The 21,667-nt window shown below is 45.5% G+C and overlaps 1 protein-coding gene and 1 long non-coding RNA gene across 4 annotated transcripts in view; one reads left to right on the top strand and one right to left on the bottom strand.

The window, feature by feature from the left end:
* LOC106568707 (collagen alpha-3(IV) chain) overlaps positions 1-9,766 on the bottom strand; it is a 72,915-nt gene extending 63,149 nt beyond the window's left edge. The window contains exons 1-2 of one of the 2 annotated variants that reach the window (XM_014139282.2): positions 9,612-9,766; positions 9,361-9,503 (exon numbers count right to left, since the gene is read on the bottom strand). In XM_014139282.2, the coding sequence (XP_013994757.2) occupies positions 9,361-9,426 (66 nt within the window). In that variant the 5' untranslated portion in view covers positions 9,427-9,503; positions 9,612-9,766. Of the gene's footprint in view, positions 1-9,360 lie in introns of both variants that reach the window. The other variant, XM_014139281.2, reaches the window with a different exon arrangement.
* A 6,385-nt stretch (positions 9,767-16,151) lies between these two features.
* On the top strand, positions 16,152-18,084 carry LOC106568708 (uncharacterized). 2 transcript variants are annotated; one of them, XR_006758738.1, is made up of 3 exons: positions 16,152-16,747; positions 16,871-16,943; positions 17,194-18,084. It is a non-coding gene; the product is annotated as an uncharacterized lncRNA (long non-coding RNA). The 2 variants fall into 2 exon arrangements; XR_001320383.2 differs by having other exon boundaries at positions 16,871-16,959.
* The last annotated feature ends 3,583 nt before the right edge of the window (positions 18,085-21,667 follow it).

Genomic DNA, 21,667 nt, shown 5'->3' with positions numbered 1-21,667 from the left:
TTGTATTATCCTCAATTTCTCAACTGTAGGCTAGCTAACAACTAACGTTAGATGGACATACAGAAATTCTTCAAGAGAGGCAGTGCCAGCAGCTCTGCCGAAGGCCAATTCGTTGAGAAATTAAGATTTTACCAGTTCAAAGAAACAAATTCAAACCTAAACTGATTAATCACCTATTAAGCCTTGAGTTACTGTAAATACAAGTTTAATAACAATTAATGTCAAAACACAGCAGACAAGAATGAAGGAAAGAAGCTGGAGGCTGACAGGGCTGTAGGAGCATGTCTGATGAAAGTTAGTGATAAAAAAAGCGAGTAGATGTTTAAGCTTTCAGTTAAATGTGTACAGCATATGTCTTACTTTTGTTAGGCATAAATAAATGATGTTCATGATATCTTAAAGGGTCATGCAGAAAGAGAGGCTTCTGTGCAAGGCAAAGATCAACATGCGAGCTGTATAAGGGAGAGAGAGCAAACATGCCCAGAGAAAGAGGGACAAGAAACAGATCCAGAGCGAGTGGGACAACAAACAGATCCAGAGAAAGAAAGTAATCAAGCCGCTGCAGCAACTCCTTCCAGAAATGAGAGTGGTTTAGGTGACAAAGACACAGGGCCCAGACAAGTGAAGCTGAAAAGTTACCCATACGAAAGTTTTGGTACACAGAAAAGGGCATTTTAGCACTGCTGGTTTGAGAAATACAATTGGGTAGAGTACTCTGTCCACAAAAACACAGCTTTTTGCTTTCCATGTAGAGCTTTTGGAAAAAACATTACATTTGATTATTTTGTCAGTAATGGCTGCAAAAATGTGAAAAAAAGCTTTGTTTATCTTCGGTAAACATGAGATGGCACAAACACACAGAGACAGTGTTGTGGCATGGCAAAGCTACCAGGCAACTAGCAATCATGGGAACATTGCTCAGATTTTAACATCTGCCCATGCTAGTGATATTGCAGAGAGAAAGGAGTATGGGGAGAATTGTTGCAGTCACCTCAGTGTTAGGGTGACAGGGACTCTCTTTCCGTGCCAATGGTGAATCTAGTGAAAGCACAAATAGAGGGAACTTTCTTGAATGTATGGAGCTTTTGAAGGAGTTTGACCCTTTCCTGCAAAAGTACAGTACTCCATCAAATGCGACGTATCGCTCTCCAGAATCTCAGAATGATATGATCGAATGCTGTGCTCAAGAGATTACGAACACCATAGTCTCTGAGATGTCAAAGCCTGGAATGTATGCCATTATGGCGCATGAGGCGAGGGATGGGCAGTCTGAACAGTTGGCTCTGCGTGTTAGGTATGTGACAGAGGGGACAGTTAAGGAGCGTTTACTAGCACCCTACAGATATCAAGCCATTTGATACCCAATCGATAGCAAATGAGTTGCAACAGCAGCGCCAAATGAGAGGGGTTGCAGGCCTAAAGTGCGTTGCACAGACCAATGATGGTGCAGCTGTCATGAGTGGGTCCAAAGGAGGTGTACAAGCACATTTCAGAGTGCTGAGTTTTTCACTTTCTTGGAGAACGTGTATTCGTTTTTCTGTACATCCCTAGTTAACCACTACAAGTTCAAAAAAGCCCAGTCCAAACTTGGAATAGCATCAGCTGAACTTGTACAGCTCTCAAACACTTGCTGGGCATGCCAGCTGCAGTCCATAAATGCAGTCCTGGACACTAACTGCTATTTTTGATTGTCTATCTGCCATTGGATCCCCAATGGCTGTTGGTCTGAGAGCAAAGCTTCATCAGTACTCCACCGTGTATTTGCTACTGATGTATCAGTCCCTTCTTTCTATAACTGAGGGACTGCACAAGTTCCTCCAGAAAGAGACTGTAGACCTGGCAGAAGCTTTCATTACGCACACCTGTCCCCTATTTCCACTGATTAGTACTTGTATAAGTGTGCCCTTTGGTTTCGATTGGGCTTTCCATTATTGTTCCCATGTCCGTTGGTGCGTGTGAGTACCTGTGCTGTGTGTTTTGGCTTTTGTGCCATTGTGGATTGCGCAGATGATTACGGGTCTCGTCCTGTGTGCGTGTGTTATTTATTAGAGGTACTCCTCGCTCTTTTGTTTGGGTTTCAACCCTATGTTTTATGTATGTGTTTGTTTGGTCTTCGTCCCCCGTGCCTTTACATGGCATGCTGTAATTTGGGTCAATAAAAACCCATATTGCGCATTCCTGCACCTGTCTCCCGATCCCTTTATACCAACGTGACAAACAAGCTGTATGTGACACACTGATAGGCAAACGCACAGATGCATTTGCCACAGAACCTTATGCCAGAACCAAAGCACTCTGTGAAATTCACAATATTCCAGAGGCAGATGCAGCAAGAAAGCGCAAACAAAGGAAAACGGGAGATTTTGTGGTGGAGACCTCCTTGGGTTTAGGCACAGAATTGTCATGTTCCCAAACAATGAAAACAGAGTTGTTGCTCCCCTGCTTGGACAGGTGGTTTGTGAGCTTGACCAGTGTGTCACACCTTGACCATAGAAAGCCTTTTATTCTCTATGTTGGTTAGGTCGGGGTGTGACTAGGGTGGGTAATCAAGGTTGTTTTATTTCTATGTTGGCCTGGTATGGTTCCCAATCAGAGGCAGCCGTTTATCGTTGTCTCTGATTGGGGATCATATTTAGGCAGCCATTTTCCCACTGTGTTTTGTGGGATCTTGTTTTGTTTTTGTGAAGTTGCCTGTGAGCACTCCAGAACGTCACGTTTCGTTTGTTCTTTATTGTTTTTTTGTGCGCTTCACTTCAAATAAAATGTCGAACCGATTTCACGCTGCGCTTTGGTCTGAATGTTCTTACGACGATCGTGACAGAAGATCCCACCACAACAGGACCAAGCAGCGTGCCCAGGAGGAGAGAGTATCCTGGACTTGGGAGGAGATTTTGGATGGAAAGGGATCCTGGACTTGGGAGGAAATCCTGGCAGGACAGGATCGCCTTCCTTGGCAGTAGACGCAAGGAGAGAAGGGAGGACAGTGACGACGCCAGGGTTCGCGGCCACAAGGAAAGCCCAAAGGACAGCCCCCGGGGCACACGGGGTGGTCGGCGGAGCCGAGGAGCGAACCAGAGCCAATCTGGGAGACAAGGGAGAGATTGAAGGAGAGTGAACGGAGAGAGTCAGAGACCGTCAGTGAGTTGATGGAGAAATTGGAGAGAGAAATTAGAGAGTTGTTGTGTTGGTGTATGATGCACGACATTCGCCCTAAGGAGCGTGTTATCTGTTTGATGCCACCTGAGTCAGCTCTCTGTACTCGTCCTGAGGAGCGTGCTAGCAGTCTGGTAAAAACTGTGCCAGCTCCACGCACCAGGTCTCCAGTACGCCTCCACAGCCCTGTACGTCCTGTGCCAGCTCTCCGCACTCGCCTTGAGGAGCATATCATTTGTCCGGTACCATGTGTGCCGGCTCTACGCACCAGGTCTCCAGTGCGCCTCCACAGCCCAGTACGTCCTGTGCCAGCTCCCCGCACTCGCCGTACGAAGTGTGTCATCGTTCCGGTACAATTTGTGCCGGCTCTACGCACCAGGTCTCCAGTGCGCCTCCACAGCCCAGTACGTCCTGTGCCAGCTCCCCGCACTCGCCATGCGAAGTGTGTCATCGTTCCGGTACAATTTGTGCCGGCACTACGCACCAGGTCTCCAGTGCGCCTCCACAGCCCAGTATGTCCTGTGCCAGCTCCTCGCACTCGCCCTGAAGAGCGTGTCACCAGTCCGGTGCATCCTGTGTTGGTCCCACGCATCAGGCCTCCAGTACGCCTCCTCAGTCCGGCATGTCCTGTACCTGCTCCCTGCACTCGCCCTGAAGTGCGTGTCACCAGTCCCGTGCCACCTGTACCGGCTCCACACACTAGGCCTCCAGTGCGCATCAACAGTCCAGAGCTTCTGGCAACGGTCCCCAGTCCAGAGCTTCCGGCGACGGTCCCCAGTCCAGAGCTTCCGGCGATGGTCCCTAGTCCAGAGCTTCCGGCGACGGTTCCCAGTCCAGAGCTTCCGGCGACGGTTCCCAGTCCAGAGCTTCCGGCGACGGTTCACAGTCCAGAGCTTGTGGCGACGGTTCACAGTCCAGAGCTTGTGGCGACGGTTCACAGTCCAGAACCTCCTACGACGGTCCACAGTCCGGAACCTCCTACGATGGTCCACAGTCCGGAATCTCCTACGACGGTCCACAGGCCGGAGCCTTCCTCTGCGCCGGTGCCCAGTCCAGGCACGGCGTCCAGTCCCGCTCCATGGCAGGAGCCTTCCTCTGCGCCGATGTCCAGGCACGGCGTCCAGTCCCGTTCCAGGGCCGGAGGCATCCTTTTCACCGGTGCCCAGTCCAGGCACGGCGGCCAACTCAGCTCCATCACCGGAGCCTTCCTCGGCCCGGTGCCCAGTCCGGGTGCGGCGTTCAACCCAGCTCCATGGCCGGGGTCCTCCTCTGCGCCGAGGCCCAGTCCGGGCACAGCGTTATACCCGGCTGGTGGTCTGGACGGGGGCAAAGTCCTGCACCAGAGTCGCCACCAATGCTGGTGGATCCGTGAGTGGAGTGGATACTTCGCCCCGCACCGGAGCCGCCACCGACGCTAGATGCCCATCCGGACCCTCCCCTATAGAGTCAGGTTTTGCGGCCGGAGTCCGCACCTTTGGGGGGGTACTGTCACGCCCTGACCATAGAGAGCCTTTTATTCTCTATTTTGGTTAGGTCGGGGTGTGACTAGGGTGGGTAATCTAGATAGAAATAAAACAATGTTGGCCTGGTATGGTTCCCAATCAGAGGCAGCCGTTTATCGTTGTCTCTGATTGGGGATCATATTTAGGCAGCCATTTTCCCACTGTGTTTTGTTTTTGTGAATTTGCCTGTGAGCACTCCAGAACGTCACGTTTCGTTTGTTCTTTATTGTTTATTATTCTTTATTGCCGATTTCACGCTGCGCTTTGGTCTGAATGTTCTTACGACGATCGTGACACAGTGATTCTCGACTGTAGATGCAGGTCTGCTCAAAGGCATACAGGCATGTAGCCCCAACTCCAAAAACATCCTAGATACATCATGCTTAACTGAGTTTGCCAAGCACCACAGTATTGATTTTAAAACAAAAGAGATATTGGTGGCCAGAAACTTTCTTGCCCGGAAAAGAGAGGCTGGATATCCTCCCAAAGATATGCTTGCTGTGCATAACCTCCTGGATGATGTGTTTCCTTTCTTTCTGAAGAGCACAGCGCCGGCTGCATTCCTGGTTGCGTAAGACAATGGGTCAGAAAAGGCTTGCAAGTCTTGCAGCGATGTCCATTGAGGGTGAAGTGCTTGGGCCATTAAGCCACAATAGTGTCATTGACTGCTTTGCCACCTTTAAAAATAGGAGGTACACTTTGATGCGTCCACCCACAAAATAAGCATCAAAAGAGAGAAGCAGGAGGAGCAGTTCTGTGATATAGGTTGTAATATTTGTTTGGGATCTTACTTTATCTGATTAAATGTTTCAGTTGTTTTTGTAAGATGGCGCTGGAGAAGAAGGCAGACGTTTTATGTGCCCCCAGACGATTGTGTTTTGTGTGTTTTGTCAAAACTGTTCGCTGCTCTGGCACCCCTATGGTGGAACAAGCTCCCTCGCGACGCCAGGACAGCGGAGTCAATCACCACCTTCCGGAGACACCTGAAACCCGACCTCTTTAAGGAATACCTGGGATAGGATAAAGTAACCCTTCTAACCCCCCCCCCCCCCCCTAAAAGATTTAGATGCACTATTGTAAAGTGGTTGTTCCACTGGATATCACAAGGTGAATGCACCAATTTGTAAGTCGCTCTGGATAAGAGCGTCTGCTAAATGACTTAAATGTAAATGTTAAATGTTAAATATGCAACTAGAGGAAAAAGAACTCTGGACCACCTATTCTCCACACACAGAGATGCATACAAAGCTCTCCCTCACCCTCCATTTGGCAAATCTGACCATAATGCTATCCTCCTGATTCCTACTTACAAGCAAAAATTAAAGCAGGAAGCACCAGTGACTAGATCAATAAAAAGTGGTCAGAGGAAGCATATGCTAAGCTACAGGACTGTTTTGCTAGCACAGACTGGAATATGTTCTGGGATTCCTCCGATGGTATTGAGGAGTACACCACATCAGTCATTGGCTTCATCAATAAGTGCATCGATGATGTCGTCACCACAGTGACCGTACATACATACCCCAATCAGAAGCCATGTATTACAAGCAGCATCCACACTGAGCTAAAGGCTAGAGCTGCTGCTTTCAAGGAGCGGGACACTAAAACGGAAGCTTACAAGAAATCCTGCTATGCCCTCCGACGAACCATAAAACAGGAAAAGTATCAATACAGGACTAAGATCGAGTCATACTACACCAACTCTGAGGCTCGTCGGATGTGGCAGGGCTTGCAAACCATTACGGACTACAAAGGGAAGCACAGCCGAGAGCTGCCCAGTGACACGAGCCTACCAGACGAGCTAAAATACTTCGATGCTCGCTTTGAGGCAAATAATACTGAAACATGCATGAGAGCACCCGCTGTTCTGGAAGACTGTGTGATTACGGTCTCCGCAGCCGATGTGAGTAAGACCTTTAAACAGGTCAACATTCTCAAGGCCGCAGGGCCAGATGGATTACAAGGACGTGTACTGTGAGCATGCGCTGACCAACTGGAAAGTGTCTTCACTGACATTTTCAACCTCTCCCTGTCCGAGTCTGTAATACCAACATGTTTTAAGCAGACCACCATAGCCCCTGTGCCGAAGAACACTAAAGTAACCTGCCTGAATGACTACTGACGCGTAGCACTCACGTCTGTAGCCATGAAGTGCTTTGAAAGGCTGGTCATGGCTCACATCAACACCATCATCCCAGACACCCTACACCCAGACACTCCAATTTGCATACCGCCCTAACAGATCCACAGATGATACAACCTCTGTTGCACTCCACACTGCCCTTTCCCACCTGGACAAAAGGAACACCTATGTGAGAATGATATTCATTGACTACATCTCAGCATTCAACACCATAGTGCCCTCAAAGCTCATCAATAAGCTAAAAGACCCTGGGACTAAACACCTCCCTTTGCAACTGGATCCTGGACTTCCTGACAGGCCACCCCCAGGTGGTAAGGGTAGGTAACAACACATCCGCCTCGGTGATCCTCAACACAGGGGCCCCTCAGGGCTCAGTCCCCCCCTGTACTCCCTGTTCACTCATGACAGCACGGCCAGGTACAACTCCAACACCATCATTAAATCTGCCGATGACACAACAGTGGTAGGCCTGATCACCGACAATGACAAGACAGCCTGTAGGGAGGAGGTCAGAGACCTGGCCATGTGGTGCCAGGACAACAACCTCTCTCTCTAAACGTGATCAAGACAAAGGAGATGATTGTGGACTACAGGAAAAAGAGGACAGAGCACGCCCCATTCTCATCGATGGGGCTGCAGTGGAGCAGGTTGAGAGCTTGAAGTTCCTTGATGTCCACATCACCAACAAACTAACATGGTCCAAGCACACCAAGACAGTCATGAAGAGGGCACGACCAAACCTATTGCCCCTCAGGAGACTGAAAAGATTTGGCATGGGTCCTCAGATCCTCAAAAGGTTCTACAGCTGCACCATCGAGAGCATCCTGACTGGTTGCATCACTGCCTGGTATGGCAACTGCTCGGCCTCTGACCGCAAGGCACTACAGAGGGTAGTGCGAACGGCCCAGTACATCACTGGGGCCAAGCTTCCTGCCAACCAGGACCTCTATACCAGGCGGTGTCAGAGGAAGGCCCTAAAAATTGTCAAAGACTCCAGTCACCCTAGTCATAGACTGTTCTCTCTGCTACCATACGGCAAGCGGTACCGGAGCGCCAAGTCTAGGTCCAAGAGGCTTCTAAACTGCTTCAACACCCAAGCCATAAGACTCCTGAACATCTAGTCAAATGGCTACCCAGACTATATGCAGTGCCCCCCACCCCCTCTTTACACCACTGCTACTCTCTGTTGTCATCTATGCATAGTCACTTTAATAACTCTACCTACATGTACATACTACCTCAACTAACTGGTGCCCCCTCACATTGACTCTGTATCGGTACCCACCTGTATATAGTCTCGCTATTGTTATTTTACTGCTGCTCTTTCATTACTTGTTACTTTTATCACTTATTCTTATCCATATTTTTTTGAATCTGCATTGTTGGTTAGGGGCTCGTAAGTAAGCATTTCACTGTAAGGTCTACACCTGTTGTATTCGGCGCATGTGACTAATAAAATTTGATTAGATTTTTATTTCATTTATTTTATTTAGCTCATTAGTTGAATTTAGTTTTGCCCCATTGTGGATGATACTGGTTAAAATGTTCCATGTGTCTGAATTATTGGGTTAATTTTGAGCAACAATTAACAAAAGGGTGAAACTTAACAAAGAGTTTTTGTAATGGTATAATATGACCTGCATGTCTTCCCATCTCTCTCTCTCTCATTTTTGTGCCTTTTGTTGGATGGATGTGGACAGAGTGGACTTTCATTTTTTTATTTGGATAGAATTTAATTAAGTCATATTAGATCAGTGTCTAACACAAACTATGATACAGGTATACTTTTAGCCATCCTTGATCAAAAATAACCTTATTTTGATAGATTTTACACAAGTTGTTACTCTAAAAATACATGATGAAAAGACGTTTTGGGGGCTTTAAAAAAAATCCTGGGGCAGTATGCCCAGACTCCCCTAAGAGGGACTTAGCCCCACTATCCATGAATCTCTAGTGTGTCCCTGTTGTTTAGTGACATGTCATCTGGTTTCGGCATGGAAAACAATTACTGTAGTTCCAAATTCCTCTGAGATACAAGCCATTAACCAACAATGCAGTTTTAAGAAAAATAACTGTTAAGTAAAAAATAGATCAGTAAAAATAAGCAATTATTAAAGAGCAGCAGTAAAATAACAGTAGAGAGGCTATATACAGGGGGTACCGGTACAGAGTCAATATGTGGGGGCACTGGCTGATTTTTTTCTTGAGCAGATGGTCAAGGAGCCAGAACATAATTGCAAATAGTCTAATTTGTAGACTACAAATTGACAGCAAGAAGCCCAAGCATATAATGTTTGACTAAAACAATCACTTCAAATGTTGCTGACATGTGTATATAATCACATGTGTATATTATGAGTGGGAATACTTTGGAACAGATTTCTAAAATTAAAATCACTTGGAGCTGATTTGCGGATGTTTTTAGTCTTATGTCCAACCAAGATTTGGGTGGACCAAAAAAAAATCACCTGCGCCTAGCCAGTTGGGAAACACTGCCTTACAGTTTTCTTTTTCAATAATATTCAGTGAAAAAGCATGTCATGAACATGGTATGATGCTTACATCCTTCGCCTCAATTCCCAGCAGCATCATCCCCAGGAACACGAAACAAAGCCATGCTGTCCTCATCTTCCCGCTGCTCTCGGATTCGTCAACTCCGCACGCTCCTCTACCTCGTGCCACACACAATAAACCAGGGCCGACACCTACGGTATGTGGGCGGCAAGCAACAGGTAAGTCGGTGCCGCTAGTCACCTGCGGTGTCAGCTCATCTATTGTCTTCTGCAAAGGCGCCAAACGACCCTCGAACTCACCTTCACCGTGATTCGACGCCTATAAACGTCTCAAACGTGTGACAATAGTTTGAAAAGGTTCGTAAAATATGTCGAAGCTTCACCATAGTTCACCAGTCGGATTTAGAATGTGTGGAAGAGCCCAGGTTGTGAAGAGGGGCGCGTCTATCCTAGATGGTATCGTGTTACCCAAGCCTCTCCCCAGGCCCCGGCAGAAGTTACACATTTTAGTTTTAACCCTAAACTGGCAGACCTGACTAGTCAAAGGCTTGATGAATTGTATCAGGTGTGCCAGTTTGAGGATAGGGTTGGGAAAACCTGATATGAACCATATTTTTGCGCTTGCTTCGGCAGAAGGTGTCCTTTATTTATTTATTTTATTTAACCTTTATTTAACAAGTCAGTTAAGATCAAATTCGTATTTACAAAGACCGCCTACATGATAGCAAGTAGTGAGAGTGGCGGTATTTCCCTTTACAAAATGTACACATAATATTATTAATTTGGGATGTGGAGGAGCCTACACACGAATAAGATGAATAACATAAAAAATGTGATACATGTTAAGAAATGTAGCCTGTGAAGACAGAACATATGTACTACATGTACAATATGTAGCAATGAGGTAGAAATGGCTATAAAGTTCATGTCTGTAATTTCTCTCAATATAGGCTATTTCATGTATAGCCTAACGTGCGTGATGATAAACAGTGTCTGTTTACACTGCTGCGCCACTCGGGAGGCCAGGCCTACATCTTCAGCAGTTGTAGGAAAGATGCATCATTTATACACTAGTAGCCCTAAACCTAAATTCATTGCTATCGGGAAACCGGGCCCAGATCTGTAAGATTAGCTACTATTTTATACGAAAATGTATTTTGAGAAGTTTGACATTTGACAACGTAAACATATAAGCCTTTTCATAATTGTTTTTAAATATTCTGCTTCAGTTTGTTGGTTCTAGTGATATGCTGTCTGCAGTCTGCCTCCAAAATGACATTGTAGGCTACAGGCTACTATGTGGTCATCATAGGTCAATGCAGTAGTGATGCACGGGTTGACTCAAATAGCCTACATGCCCAATGTTTTTGGGAAGTTAACGTAGGTCCACGGAGACAAAAATGACAATGTCAGAGTTGAATTTTAAAGGGAAAAGCTGCGAAATGGAGAGCTGAAAAATGAAGAGAAGGCCAGAAAAGTAATGTTTGGGAAATATTTGGTGGTAAAAGAGTATGATTGCAGTGCAGGTTATGCGTGACGATTGTGAGGCGCTATACAAAGTCGACAGTGACAAGACGGGGATTTCAGATAGGCCTTTGGCACGTCAAGGGAACTGTAGCCTACTGTTCAGATGGGTTAAACGTAAACTGAAATCTGGACATTGACTATATTGACTATTGACTTTAACCTCTCACGTAGACTTAATATTACACCAAATGTAGGCAACACTTTCATTTGGGAACAGGAGTGGAGAAATGATTTCTTTCAGCATCTTGAGAGAATGCTGAATGTGCAGTTAGATAGGCCTGCTGTTGAGGTGCTATCTTGCATAGCAGCAGGAAGATTTTTTTAAGTGGGGGGTGCTGAGTGCAGGGGTTGAAAAATCACCTTTATAGCCTAATAAAGTATTTGCAGGCTAACCATACAATACAATTCCTAAGCCTAAGTAGCCTATGCATAGAACAATATTCGGTAACAGTATCAGCCTAAAGTAAATTAAAATACATTTGCCAAATTATATAGGTCTAATTAGTTCTGTCTATGAAGAAAGAAAGAAAATCATTGAGCTTTTTTTTTTAACGCTGTGGATTGTTTCAAACCACAATGTCACGTCCTGACCATAGAGAGGTTGTTTTCTATGGTAGAGTAGGTCAAGGCGTGACTGGGTGGTTTATCTAGTTTATTTCTATGTTGTGTGGTTCTAGTTTCTGTTTTTCTATGTTGTTTTTTTTGGATGATCCCCAATTAGAGGCAGCTGGTCATCGTTGTCTCTAATTGGGGATCATATTTAAGTAGTTGTTTTTCCCACCTTTGTTTGTGGGAGATTATTTTTTAGTTAGTGCATGTTGCACCTCTTCGTCACGGTTTGTTGTTTTGCTTATAGTTTATTGTATGTCTTGCATAGTTTCACATAAAGATGTGGAACGATACGCACGCTGCGCCTTGGTCTCCTTCATACGACAAACGTGACAGAATCTCCCACTACCAAAGGACCAAGCAGCGTGCCCTGGAGGAGTAGAGATCCTGGGCCCGGGAGAAAAGGGAGTGGAGGACATCCTAGACCTGGGAGGAGGTAATGGCAGGGGACAAGATCCTGCCATGGAAGCAAGCGGAGACAGCGAGAGAGGAACGGCGACGATACGATTAATTAGCACGGCAACGACGGAAGCCCGAGAGGCAGTGCCCCCCAAAAATTGGGGGGGGGGGCACAGAGGGAGATTGGCAGAGTCAGGGTTTAGACCTGAGCCAACTCCCCGTGCTTAGCGTGTGACCAGTCAGGCACCGTGTTATGCGGTGATCTCCAGTGCGCATTCATAGCCCGGTGCGCACTGTGCCTGTGCCCCGCATTTGCCGGGCTAAAGTGAGCATTCAGCCAGGACGGGTTGTGCCGGCTCAGCGCTCCTGGTCTCCAGTACGCCTCCTCGGTCCAGGATATCCTGCGCCAGCTCTACGCACTGTTTCGCCAGTGCGCATTCACAGCCCAGTTCGTCCTGTGCCAGCGCCCCGCACTTGTCGGGCTAAAGTGAGCGTTGAGCCAGGACGGGTTGTGCCAGCTCTATGCTCCAGACCTCCAGTGCGCCTCCACGGTCCAGTATATCCTGCACCGGTTCTACGCACCAGGTCTCCAGTGCACCTCCACAGCCCAGTACGTCCTGTGCCTCCTCCTCGCACTCTCCCTGAAGTGCGTGTCCTCAGTCAGGTGCGTCCTGTGCCTGCTCTCCGCACTCGCCCTGAGGTGCGTGTTACCAGTCTGGCGCCACCTGTGCCAGCCCCACGCATCAGGCCTCCAGTGCGCCTTCCCGTTCCAGAGCTTCCGGCAACAGTTTCCAGTCCAGCACTTCCGGCGACAGTTTCCAGTCCAGCACTTCCGGTGACAGTTTCCAGTCCAGAGCTTCAGGCGACAGTTTCCAGTCCAGAGCTTCCGGCGACAGTTCCCAGTCCGGAGCTTCCGGCGACAGTTCCCAGTCAAGGAACCTCGTGAGACGGCCCGCAGTCCGGAACCTCCTGAGACGGCCCGCAGTCCGGAACCTCCTGAGACGGCCCGGAGCCTCCTGAGACGGCCCGCAGCCTCCTGAGACGGCCCGCAGCCCGGAGCCTCCTGAGACGGCCCGCAGTCCGGAGCCTCCACCGATGCTGGCAGGTTCGCAGGATGAGAGGGTTCTTCGTCCTGCACCAGAGCCGCCTCCTATGCTGGCGGATCCGCAGGATGAGAGGGTTCTTCGTCCCGCACCAGAACCGCCTCCGATGCGGGAGGATCCGCCGGATGAGAATGTTCTTCGTCCTGCACCAGAACCGCCACCAACACTAGACACCCCCCTAACCCTCCCTTTTGGTTGCAGGTTTTGCAGTCGGAGTCCGCACCTTTTGGGGGAGCTACTGTCACATCCTGACCATAGAGAGCTCTTATTTTCTATGGTAGAGTAGGTCAGGGCGTGACTGGGGGGGTTTATCTAGTTTTTTCCCCCCCTATGTTTGGTTCTAGTTTCTGTTTTTCTATGTTGGGGTTTTTGGATGATCCCCAATTAGAGGCAGCTGGTCATCGTTGTCTCTAATTGGGGATCATATTTAAGCAGTTGTTTTTCCCACCTTTGTTTGTGGGAGATTATTTTTGAGTTTGTGCATGTTGCACCTCTCCATCACGGTTTGATGTTTTGCTTATAGTTTATTGTATGTCTTGCATAGTTTCACATATAAATAAAGATGTGGAACGATATACATGCTGCGCCTTGGTCTCCTTCATACTACGAAAGTGACACACAAGTGTGTAAGCCTAGTTGGGAGGCCCGCAATTTGGGCTGCGCGCGTGCCATGGCAATAGGCATTAGCTGATCATTGAGATGCGGCTGTCAGTGAAAAGTAATGCATATAAAATATATGTGAAGATAATTTGAAATGTTGAGAGAAGAGGGGGAGGGGTGTGTGGTGGCGATATTGGTGTGTCTCCAGAATGAGCTGTCTCCCGCCAAGTCTTGCGCATTAATTGTTTGCCCTTTGATTGTTTGTATCAATTCCCCATTACAATGTCACAAGTAGTACATTTACCGTTAATCCTTGTCATTTGTTTACGTTAATGCATGGATTAATTAGGCCTAGAGTAATTTACCGTTCCCATTCTCGACGTGGAAACGCTGTTTGCAGAGTTCATAATCTGCTACACTTGTGAGAAACAAGTTTTAGTTTATTTCGTACCGTTATTTACGAGTTGTCTACTTCTTCATTGTGTTTTGTTTAGAGCGGCCCAATGTAATCAATGAGCATGTGGCAGGTTTCTCTGTCTTAATGATGACGGAGCTTGCGCGCCTGAGCACTCATAGAAGTACTTGGCCTGCTGCCTGCAAATCTAGGAAAGTGCCTATTAGGGGATGTCTGATTGTCTTAATTAACTCACCACCAAAGAACCTGTATTTATAAGGATATTTTGTGATTTTTATTTGTCAGCTTTATGCATTTTGACTTAGTTGACAATGGAAGTTATAGACCTACTGCTACATTGGCCTAGGCTATATCTTAGTTCCATGCGCTCATTTCTTTAGCCGCCAATGGATCACGGTCCAATCAGTGTCCATATAGCAAAATCTGGTGCTCTCGCGTAAGTGGCATTGTAACTTTGAGATTTTTTATCGTTTTAATTCCGATTTGTATTAACCACGTGACAATGATTTTGAGATGGTATTATTGAAATGCGCATATGAAAATCATAACTGGCACACAGATCAGTAGAAATGTTAGGATAAATTGTAAGCTTCCTCAAACTTTAAACTCACAAATTGAAACTAGCGCCACCTAAGAATAGACGGATGTGAACAGAGCGCACTTTCCTTTGTAGGTCTACTGCATAACTACAACGTGTGAGAGCGAGCGATAACGAGAAGGGTGTTGTAACTTAGATTGTTCCTATGCGATCCATCGCGGAGAAAAGCGCACACCTCGATCCGGGCGGAAGCACCACTTGCTGTGCGGCGCCCAGCGCTTTGTTGCTTGCAAGACTAGTGGGCGATAACACCTAAGTGTTTGACAAGGGCAGGACAGACCTGTGAGCCAAGGGCGAGAGAATGCTATGTTCCCATTCCTCTTTCTCCAGGTTTAGAATTGTAAACAAAACAAAATAGTGTAAAATGATTGCGAGAGAAGCTCCAGAGCACTTGATATCCACCACAAGGGGAGAGGGACATAGGAGAAAGAGAGACGTGACTTAACTCAAACTAAACTGTCTATCATACAGCAGTCCAACTCCAAACCCCCACAACTGAATAGATAGGAGCATATCATGAGCACACCACTTACAAAACACTGCTGAGAGCTCTCAATGCAGAATGAGGCCCATATATATTTTTCTCTCCCCTACCAATCCCATTATCATATCAATAATGCAACATAAAAATAGTTGAGTATTTTTTATTTATTCCAACAGCACAAATTCTTGCAGTTTTACCATCACCACCAGGGGGTGCTGCAGCACCTGTACTTCTTGCATCAGGATGGGTTATTACTATCAGCAATTGTGAGCGGGTGCGGGTGAATAAACAGCTGACCCATGCACCACTACAATGCAGATTCGCAGCATAGACTAAGGGACCAGGGTTCCGATTGGCGATACTGTAGTTTAATTGATGCCGATCCCAGAAAAACAATTCCTAAAGAGACACATCACCTTTGTGCCAAATATATCCATTTCAATTTTACATAAATTGTCTTTCAAGGTAATTTTTTTCCTCATTTTTATTAGTTTACTTTTTTCTCCATCACTCGACCGAAATTATTAACATTTTAAATTCATGTTGTTACATGGACGAGTGTGTCACATGCTCACACAGAAGGAAAAACTATGGAAATCACTCACACTCTCGTCCGGGACCTGCTCGTTCTTATTATAGCACAGTGATCTCATCTCACACAGTGAATGTAATTTGTGTTCATGGCCAAATGATCACAACTGTTTGTGGCTAGACAAACTAGCCAGTTGAGTGGCTTGATAATGGTAGCTAGCATTACCCTAGCAGCTGGGCACTCAAGTCAACAAAATACTCTAGCTAGCATTTGAAGCTAGCTAGCTAATGTAATGTTACTGCACCAGTAGGCTTGCTACTTGCTATCTAGCTAATGTTAGTATGGGTTTGTGTGTCTGTGGAAAAGATAGTTAACATATTCTATTGACTAGCTATTTAACACTACTGTTATGTTACTGTACCAGTGGGCTTGCTACTTGCTATTGTGTGTCACTGTGAAAAAGATGGCTAGCTAATCATTTATACACAGCTTATTTACTTGGCTACTAGCTGATGTTTTTGCTTGATAGCTACTTGAATTGAGTGTTTGTGTGTGTGCTCTATGTAGGGACCGCGGTGGCGTAGCACTGTAGTGTGTTTGAAGACTTTCAGTGTCCGAGGGGAGTGGAGAGCTGGGAGAGTTCAAGGTGACTGTGGAGAGGAGAGGGCCAGCCGCAGGGAGCATACTGCTGCAATCACACAGCCTTGGACCTATCACAACACTCCATGTGGTACAGGGAGCCATCACCGGTAACACCGAGGGGATGAGATAGGCGAGAGGCACAGGTGGAGGAGGACATTTTGGGGGAGAGTCTGACAGTTGGATGTTCTAAGTCTGTGTACTGTTTCAGTTTTCAAACAGCCCACCTGTCTATGAATCTGGAGATGTTTGGGATGGAGAGGACAGTGGACTCAGTGGAGGACATTACATTTACGTTTTAGTCATTTAGCAGACACTCTTATCCAGAGCGACTTACAGTAGTGAATGCATACATTTCATACTTTTTTTTTGTGTGTACTGGGCCCCCGTGGGAATCGAACCCACAACCCTGGCATTGCACACACCATGCTGGCGTTGCAAACACCATGCTCTACCAACTGAGCCACAGGGAAGGCTATCCCACAGCCCAGCCACTTGGCAGTTTTGGCACTGCTACTTCCTACCGACAGGTAAGAGGACAACACTTTTACTTATACAATTCGCTCGATTCATATATTATATTTACAAACAGGTCACCACTGCTCCAGCCATCTCCTTCTCCCTTTGTGATGTCATATCCTGTTCCTGTTTAGGCACATGGCCAGCTGAGTGCAGGTGGGCTCTCCAACATAAGGCTCTTGATGTTCTCACCCCAAATACACACAGGTACACACATACACAGGTAAACACACTATTAGGAGTGTTCACCTATTTCCATGTTTAGGATTTTGTGTGTCATAGGTGAGGGATTATAAGCCAGTGTTTGAGTTGAGGCATCTGGTGTTGAAGGAGGACATGCAGATGCACTCCAATTTATTGGACAGAAAGGTGACATTGTTTTTCCCTACACCCTGGCCTAGCCCCTAACTTTCAAACCACTAACGCCCAAGTTTCTGACATGACGTGTGTGTTACAGGAGGAGTTGAAGGCGGAGCACCCGGATCTCTGCGCCATGATGGCTGACTTCTTGCAGTTCCTGTTACTACGAAAACCGTGCGATGTCATTATGTACGCCCGCGGACAGTGGTGTAAAGTACTTAAGTAAAAATACTTGAAAGTACTACTTAAGTCGTTTTTGGGGGTATCTGTACTTTACTTTACTATTTATATTTTTGACAACTTTTACTTTACTACTTTCCTAAAGAAAATAATGTACTTTTTACTCCATACATTTTCCCTGACACCCAAAAGTACTGGAAAGGGGTTTAATTCACACACTCATCAAGAGAACATCCCTGGTCATCCCTACTGCTTCTGATCTGGCGGACTCACTAAACACATGCTTCATTTGTAAATTATGTTGGAGTGTGCTCCTCGCTATCGGTAAATAAATTTAAAAAACAACAAGAAAATGGCGCAATCTGGTTTGTTTCATACAGTATAAGACATTTTGAAACAATTTATACTTTTTACTTTTGTATCTTAAGTATATTAAAAAACAAATGCTTATAGACTTGTACTCAATAACTCACTTTTACTTAAGTAATTTTCTATTAAGGTATCTTTATTTTTACTCAACTATGACAATTGTGTACTTTTTCCACCACTGCCCAAGGGGACTTTACCCCTTCGCCTTCCGCCAATCCCCAGGGGGCACCTTCAACATTTCACCTTTAGGACACGCACTGTGGCTGCATATCAATAGTCTAGTACAGGGCTGGGCAAAGGCAGGCCCGGGGGCCATATGCGGCCCGCGACCTGATTCAATACTGCCCGCGGAATCATGCTCAGATCACATAAAGAATTTGCGATAGTATAGTTTTGAAAAAAGGATTTGTTGTTCAAATTAAAAGCCGAATGAATACTCGCCTTTGTGTAATGATTTAACTCCCACCGCTTGTTGGACATTTATTTTGTAGGCACGTATAAATAACTCCACAAGGACAGACAGTGACTGACAGGCTGACACACACTTCACAGTTACAAATAGTAGCTAGCTAGAAATTGAGCAAAATTTGTTTTTAAAATAAAAGGAAAGTAGACAATGAATGTAGGGTGTTCCAGTAAGAGTGGACATCGAAATATTTCTTTATTTGAGGTATCAGGGAAAGCTGTGTGCTTAGTCTGCAAAGAGAGCATCGCTGTCTTGAAAGACTACAACATGAAAATCATGACACTTCCAGATGAAGCATGCAGAGAAATATAGGAATATGTCTTCTGAGCAGAGGGCAAGTGCATCGAAAGAGCTGCTGTCTCAGTTGCAAAAGCAGCAAGGACTTTTCACAAAACTGCATTCAGCAAATGACATAATTGCGAGAGCTAGCAACAGTTGAAGTCGGAAGTTTACATACACCTCAGCCAAATACATTTAAACTCAGTTTCACAATTCCTGACATTTAATCTGAGTAAAAATGTACTGTCTTAGGTCTGTTAGGATCACCACTTTAATTTAAGAATGTGAAATATCAGAATAATAGTAGAGAGAATTATTTATTTCAGCTTTTATTTCTTTCATCACATTCCCAGTGGGTCAGAAGTTTACATACACTCAATTAGTATTTGGTAGCATTGCCTTTAAATTGTTTAACTTGGGTCAAACGTTTCAGGTAGCCTTCCACAAGCTTCCCACAATAAGTTGGGTGAATTTTGGCTCATTCCTCCTGACAGAGCTGGTGTAACTGAGTCAGGTTTGTAGGCCTCCTTGCTCGCACACACTTTTTCAGTTCTGCCCACAAATGTTCTATTGGATTGAGGTCAGGGCTTTGTGATGGCCACTCCAATACCTTGACTTTGTTGTCCTTAAGCCATTTTGCCACAACTTTGGAAGTATGCTTGGGGTCATTGTTCATTTGGAAGACCCATTTGCGACCAAGCTTTAACTTCCTGACTGATGTCTTGAGATGTTGCTTCAATATATCTACATCATTTTCCTCCCTCATGATGCCATCTATTTTGTAAAATTCACCAGTCCCTCCTGCAGCAAAGCACCCCCACAACATGATGCTGCCACCCCCGTGCTTCACGTTTGGGATGGTGTTCTATGGCTTGCAAGCCTCCCCCTTTTTCCTCCAAACATAACGATGGTCATTATGGCCAAACAGTTCTATTTTTGTTTCAGCAGACCAGAGGACATTTCTCCAAAAATAACAATCTTTGTCCCCATGTGCAGTTGCAAACCGTAGTCTGGCTTTTTTGTGTTGTTTTGGAGCAGTGGCTTCTTCCTTGCTGAGCGGCCTTTCAGGTTATGTCGATATAGGACTCGTTTTACTGTGGATATAGATACTTTTGTACCTGTTTCCTCCAGCATCTTCAGAAGGTCCTTTGCTGTTGTTCTGGGATTGATTTGCACTTTTCGCACCAATGTACGTTCATCTCTAGGAGACAGAACGCGTCTCCTTCCTGAGCGGTATGATGGCTGCCTGGTCCCATGGTGTTTATACTTGCGTACTATTGTTTGTACAGATGAACGTGGTACCTTCAGGCATTTGGAAATTGCTCCCAAGGATGAACCAGACTTGTGGAGGTCTACAATTTATTTTCTGAGGTCTTGGCTGATTTCTTTTGATTTTCCCATGATGTCAAGCAAGGAGGCACTGTGTTTGAAGGTAGGCCTTGAAATACATCCACATGTACACCTCCAATTGACTCAAATTATGTCAATTAGCCTATCAGAAGCTTCTAAAGCCATGACATCATTTTCTGGAATTTTCCAAGCTGTTTAAAGGCACAGTCAACTTAGTGTATGTAAACTTCTGACCCACTGGAATTGTGATACAGTGAATTATAAGTGAAATAATCTGTCTGTAAACAATTGTTGGAAAAATTACTTGTGTCATGCAGGAAGTGATGTCTTAACTGACTTGCCAAAACTATAGTTTGTTAACAAGAAATTTGTGGAGTGGTTGAAAAATGAGTTTTAATGACTCCAACCTAAGTGTATGTAAACTTCCGAACTTCAACTATATGTACTGTCCCACAAAATTGCTAAACAAGCCATTCGCTGAGGGTGAATTCATTAAAGAATGTTTCATTGACTGCAGAAATACTTTGCCCCAACAAGAAAGAGCTGTTTGAAAATATTTCCTTGTCAAGATGAACAGTGACACGGCGTATTGAGGACATTGCAGAGACTATGGAACAACCGTTGAAAGATAATGTAAAGGATTTCTCCTTGGTCCTGGATGAGAGCAGTGATGCACGTGACACGGTGCAGTTGTCGATATTCTTACGAGGCATAATCTCAGGCTTTGAAATTACAGAGGAGCTTGCTTCAGTGCAGTCAATGAAGAGCACAACCACAGGGAAAGATTTATTGGAGGTTAATAAGTGTGTGGCAAAGCTGGGACTGAGTTTTGAAAAGTTATCCAGTGTGACCACTGATGGGTGCCCAAACTTGACAGGAAAAAACGTTTTGCCTTTTGAAAAGGATACAAGCTCAAGTAGCTGAGTTCAACCCAGATCAGAAAATTATTTTCCTGCATTGCATTATTCATCAGGAGATGCTCTGTAAATGTGTTCTGAAAATGAACCATATTGTGGATACAGTTACTAAAGTGGTAAACTTCATAAGAGCTAAATCTTTAAACCACAGGCAGTTTGTCTCACTTTTGGAAGAGAGAGTCGGGTCATGCAGATCTCCCCTACCACACAAATGTGAGATGGCTGTACATCTGATGTGCAAACAGGCCCCTCCCTTCGAGTTTGGAATTCAGTTCATTCAGTAAGGCCATGATGTCCACAGTTAAGGCAAAATCAGCCAACCATTCCTTATCTTGCATTTGAGGGAAACCACATATTTTCCTTTCATTTGCAAAAACTCAAACTCAAAAAGGGAAATATTTTCAAACAGCTCTTTCTTGTTGGGGCAAAGTATTGCTGCAGAGTCAATTAAACATTCTTTAAGGGAAAATTACTCCTCCTGATCCGCCAAGTAAAAGCCAACAATCTCACCCACCTTCCGACACTACTAGTCTGTTCCCTATCAGATGACCAGAGGGAGAAGTATAAATCGCTGCTGCATGCTTTGAATGGTGAGTTTTCTCATCGTTTTGAGGATTTCAAAGTGTTGGAAAATGACATGCTGTTGGTTTCTTCTCATTTCACCGTCAATGTGGATAATGCTCCCACTGACCTGCAACTTGAGCTTATCGATCTTCAGTCTGATGCAGTGATTGGAGAACTATTCAAAACAATGTCACTGGCGAGGTTCTATGCATCTCTCAATGAACAAAACTTTCCAAAGATTAGGAGTCATGCTCACAAGATGTTTTTACTGTTTGGGTCAACCTATGTATGTGAACAGACATTTTCAGTGATGAAATATAACAAGTCAAGGCACAGATCATCTCTTACTGAATCTCACCTCTCAGCAATCCTGCGCATAGCGACGTCAGAATCTATACCTGACTTCACTGCTCTACTCAGTGTCTTCTGATCCCTCCTGTCTCAGC

This window comes from Salmo salar, chromosome ssa14, assembly GCF_905237065.1.
Source record: "Salmo salar chromosome ssa14, Ssal_v3.1, whole genome shotgun sequence".
Classification (NCBI taxonomy): Eukaryota; Metazoa; Chordata; class Actinopteri; order Salmoniformes; family Salmonidae; genus Salmo; species Salmo salar.
This window is presented reverse-complemented; position numbering and strand designations above follow the sequence as displayed.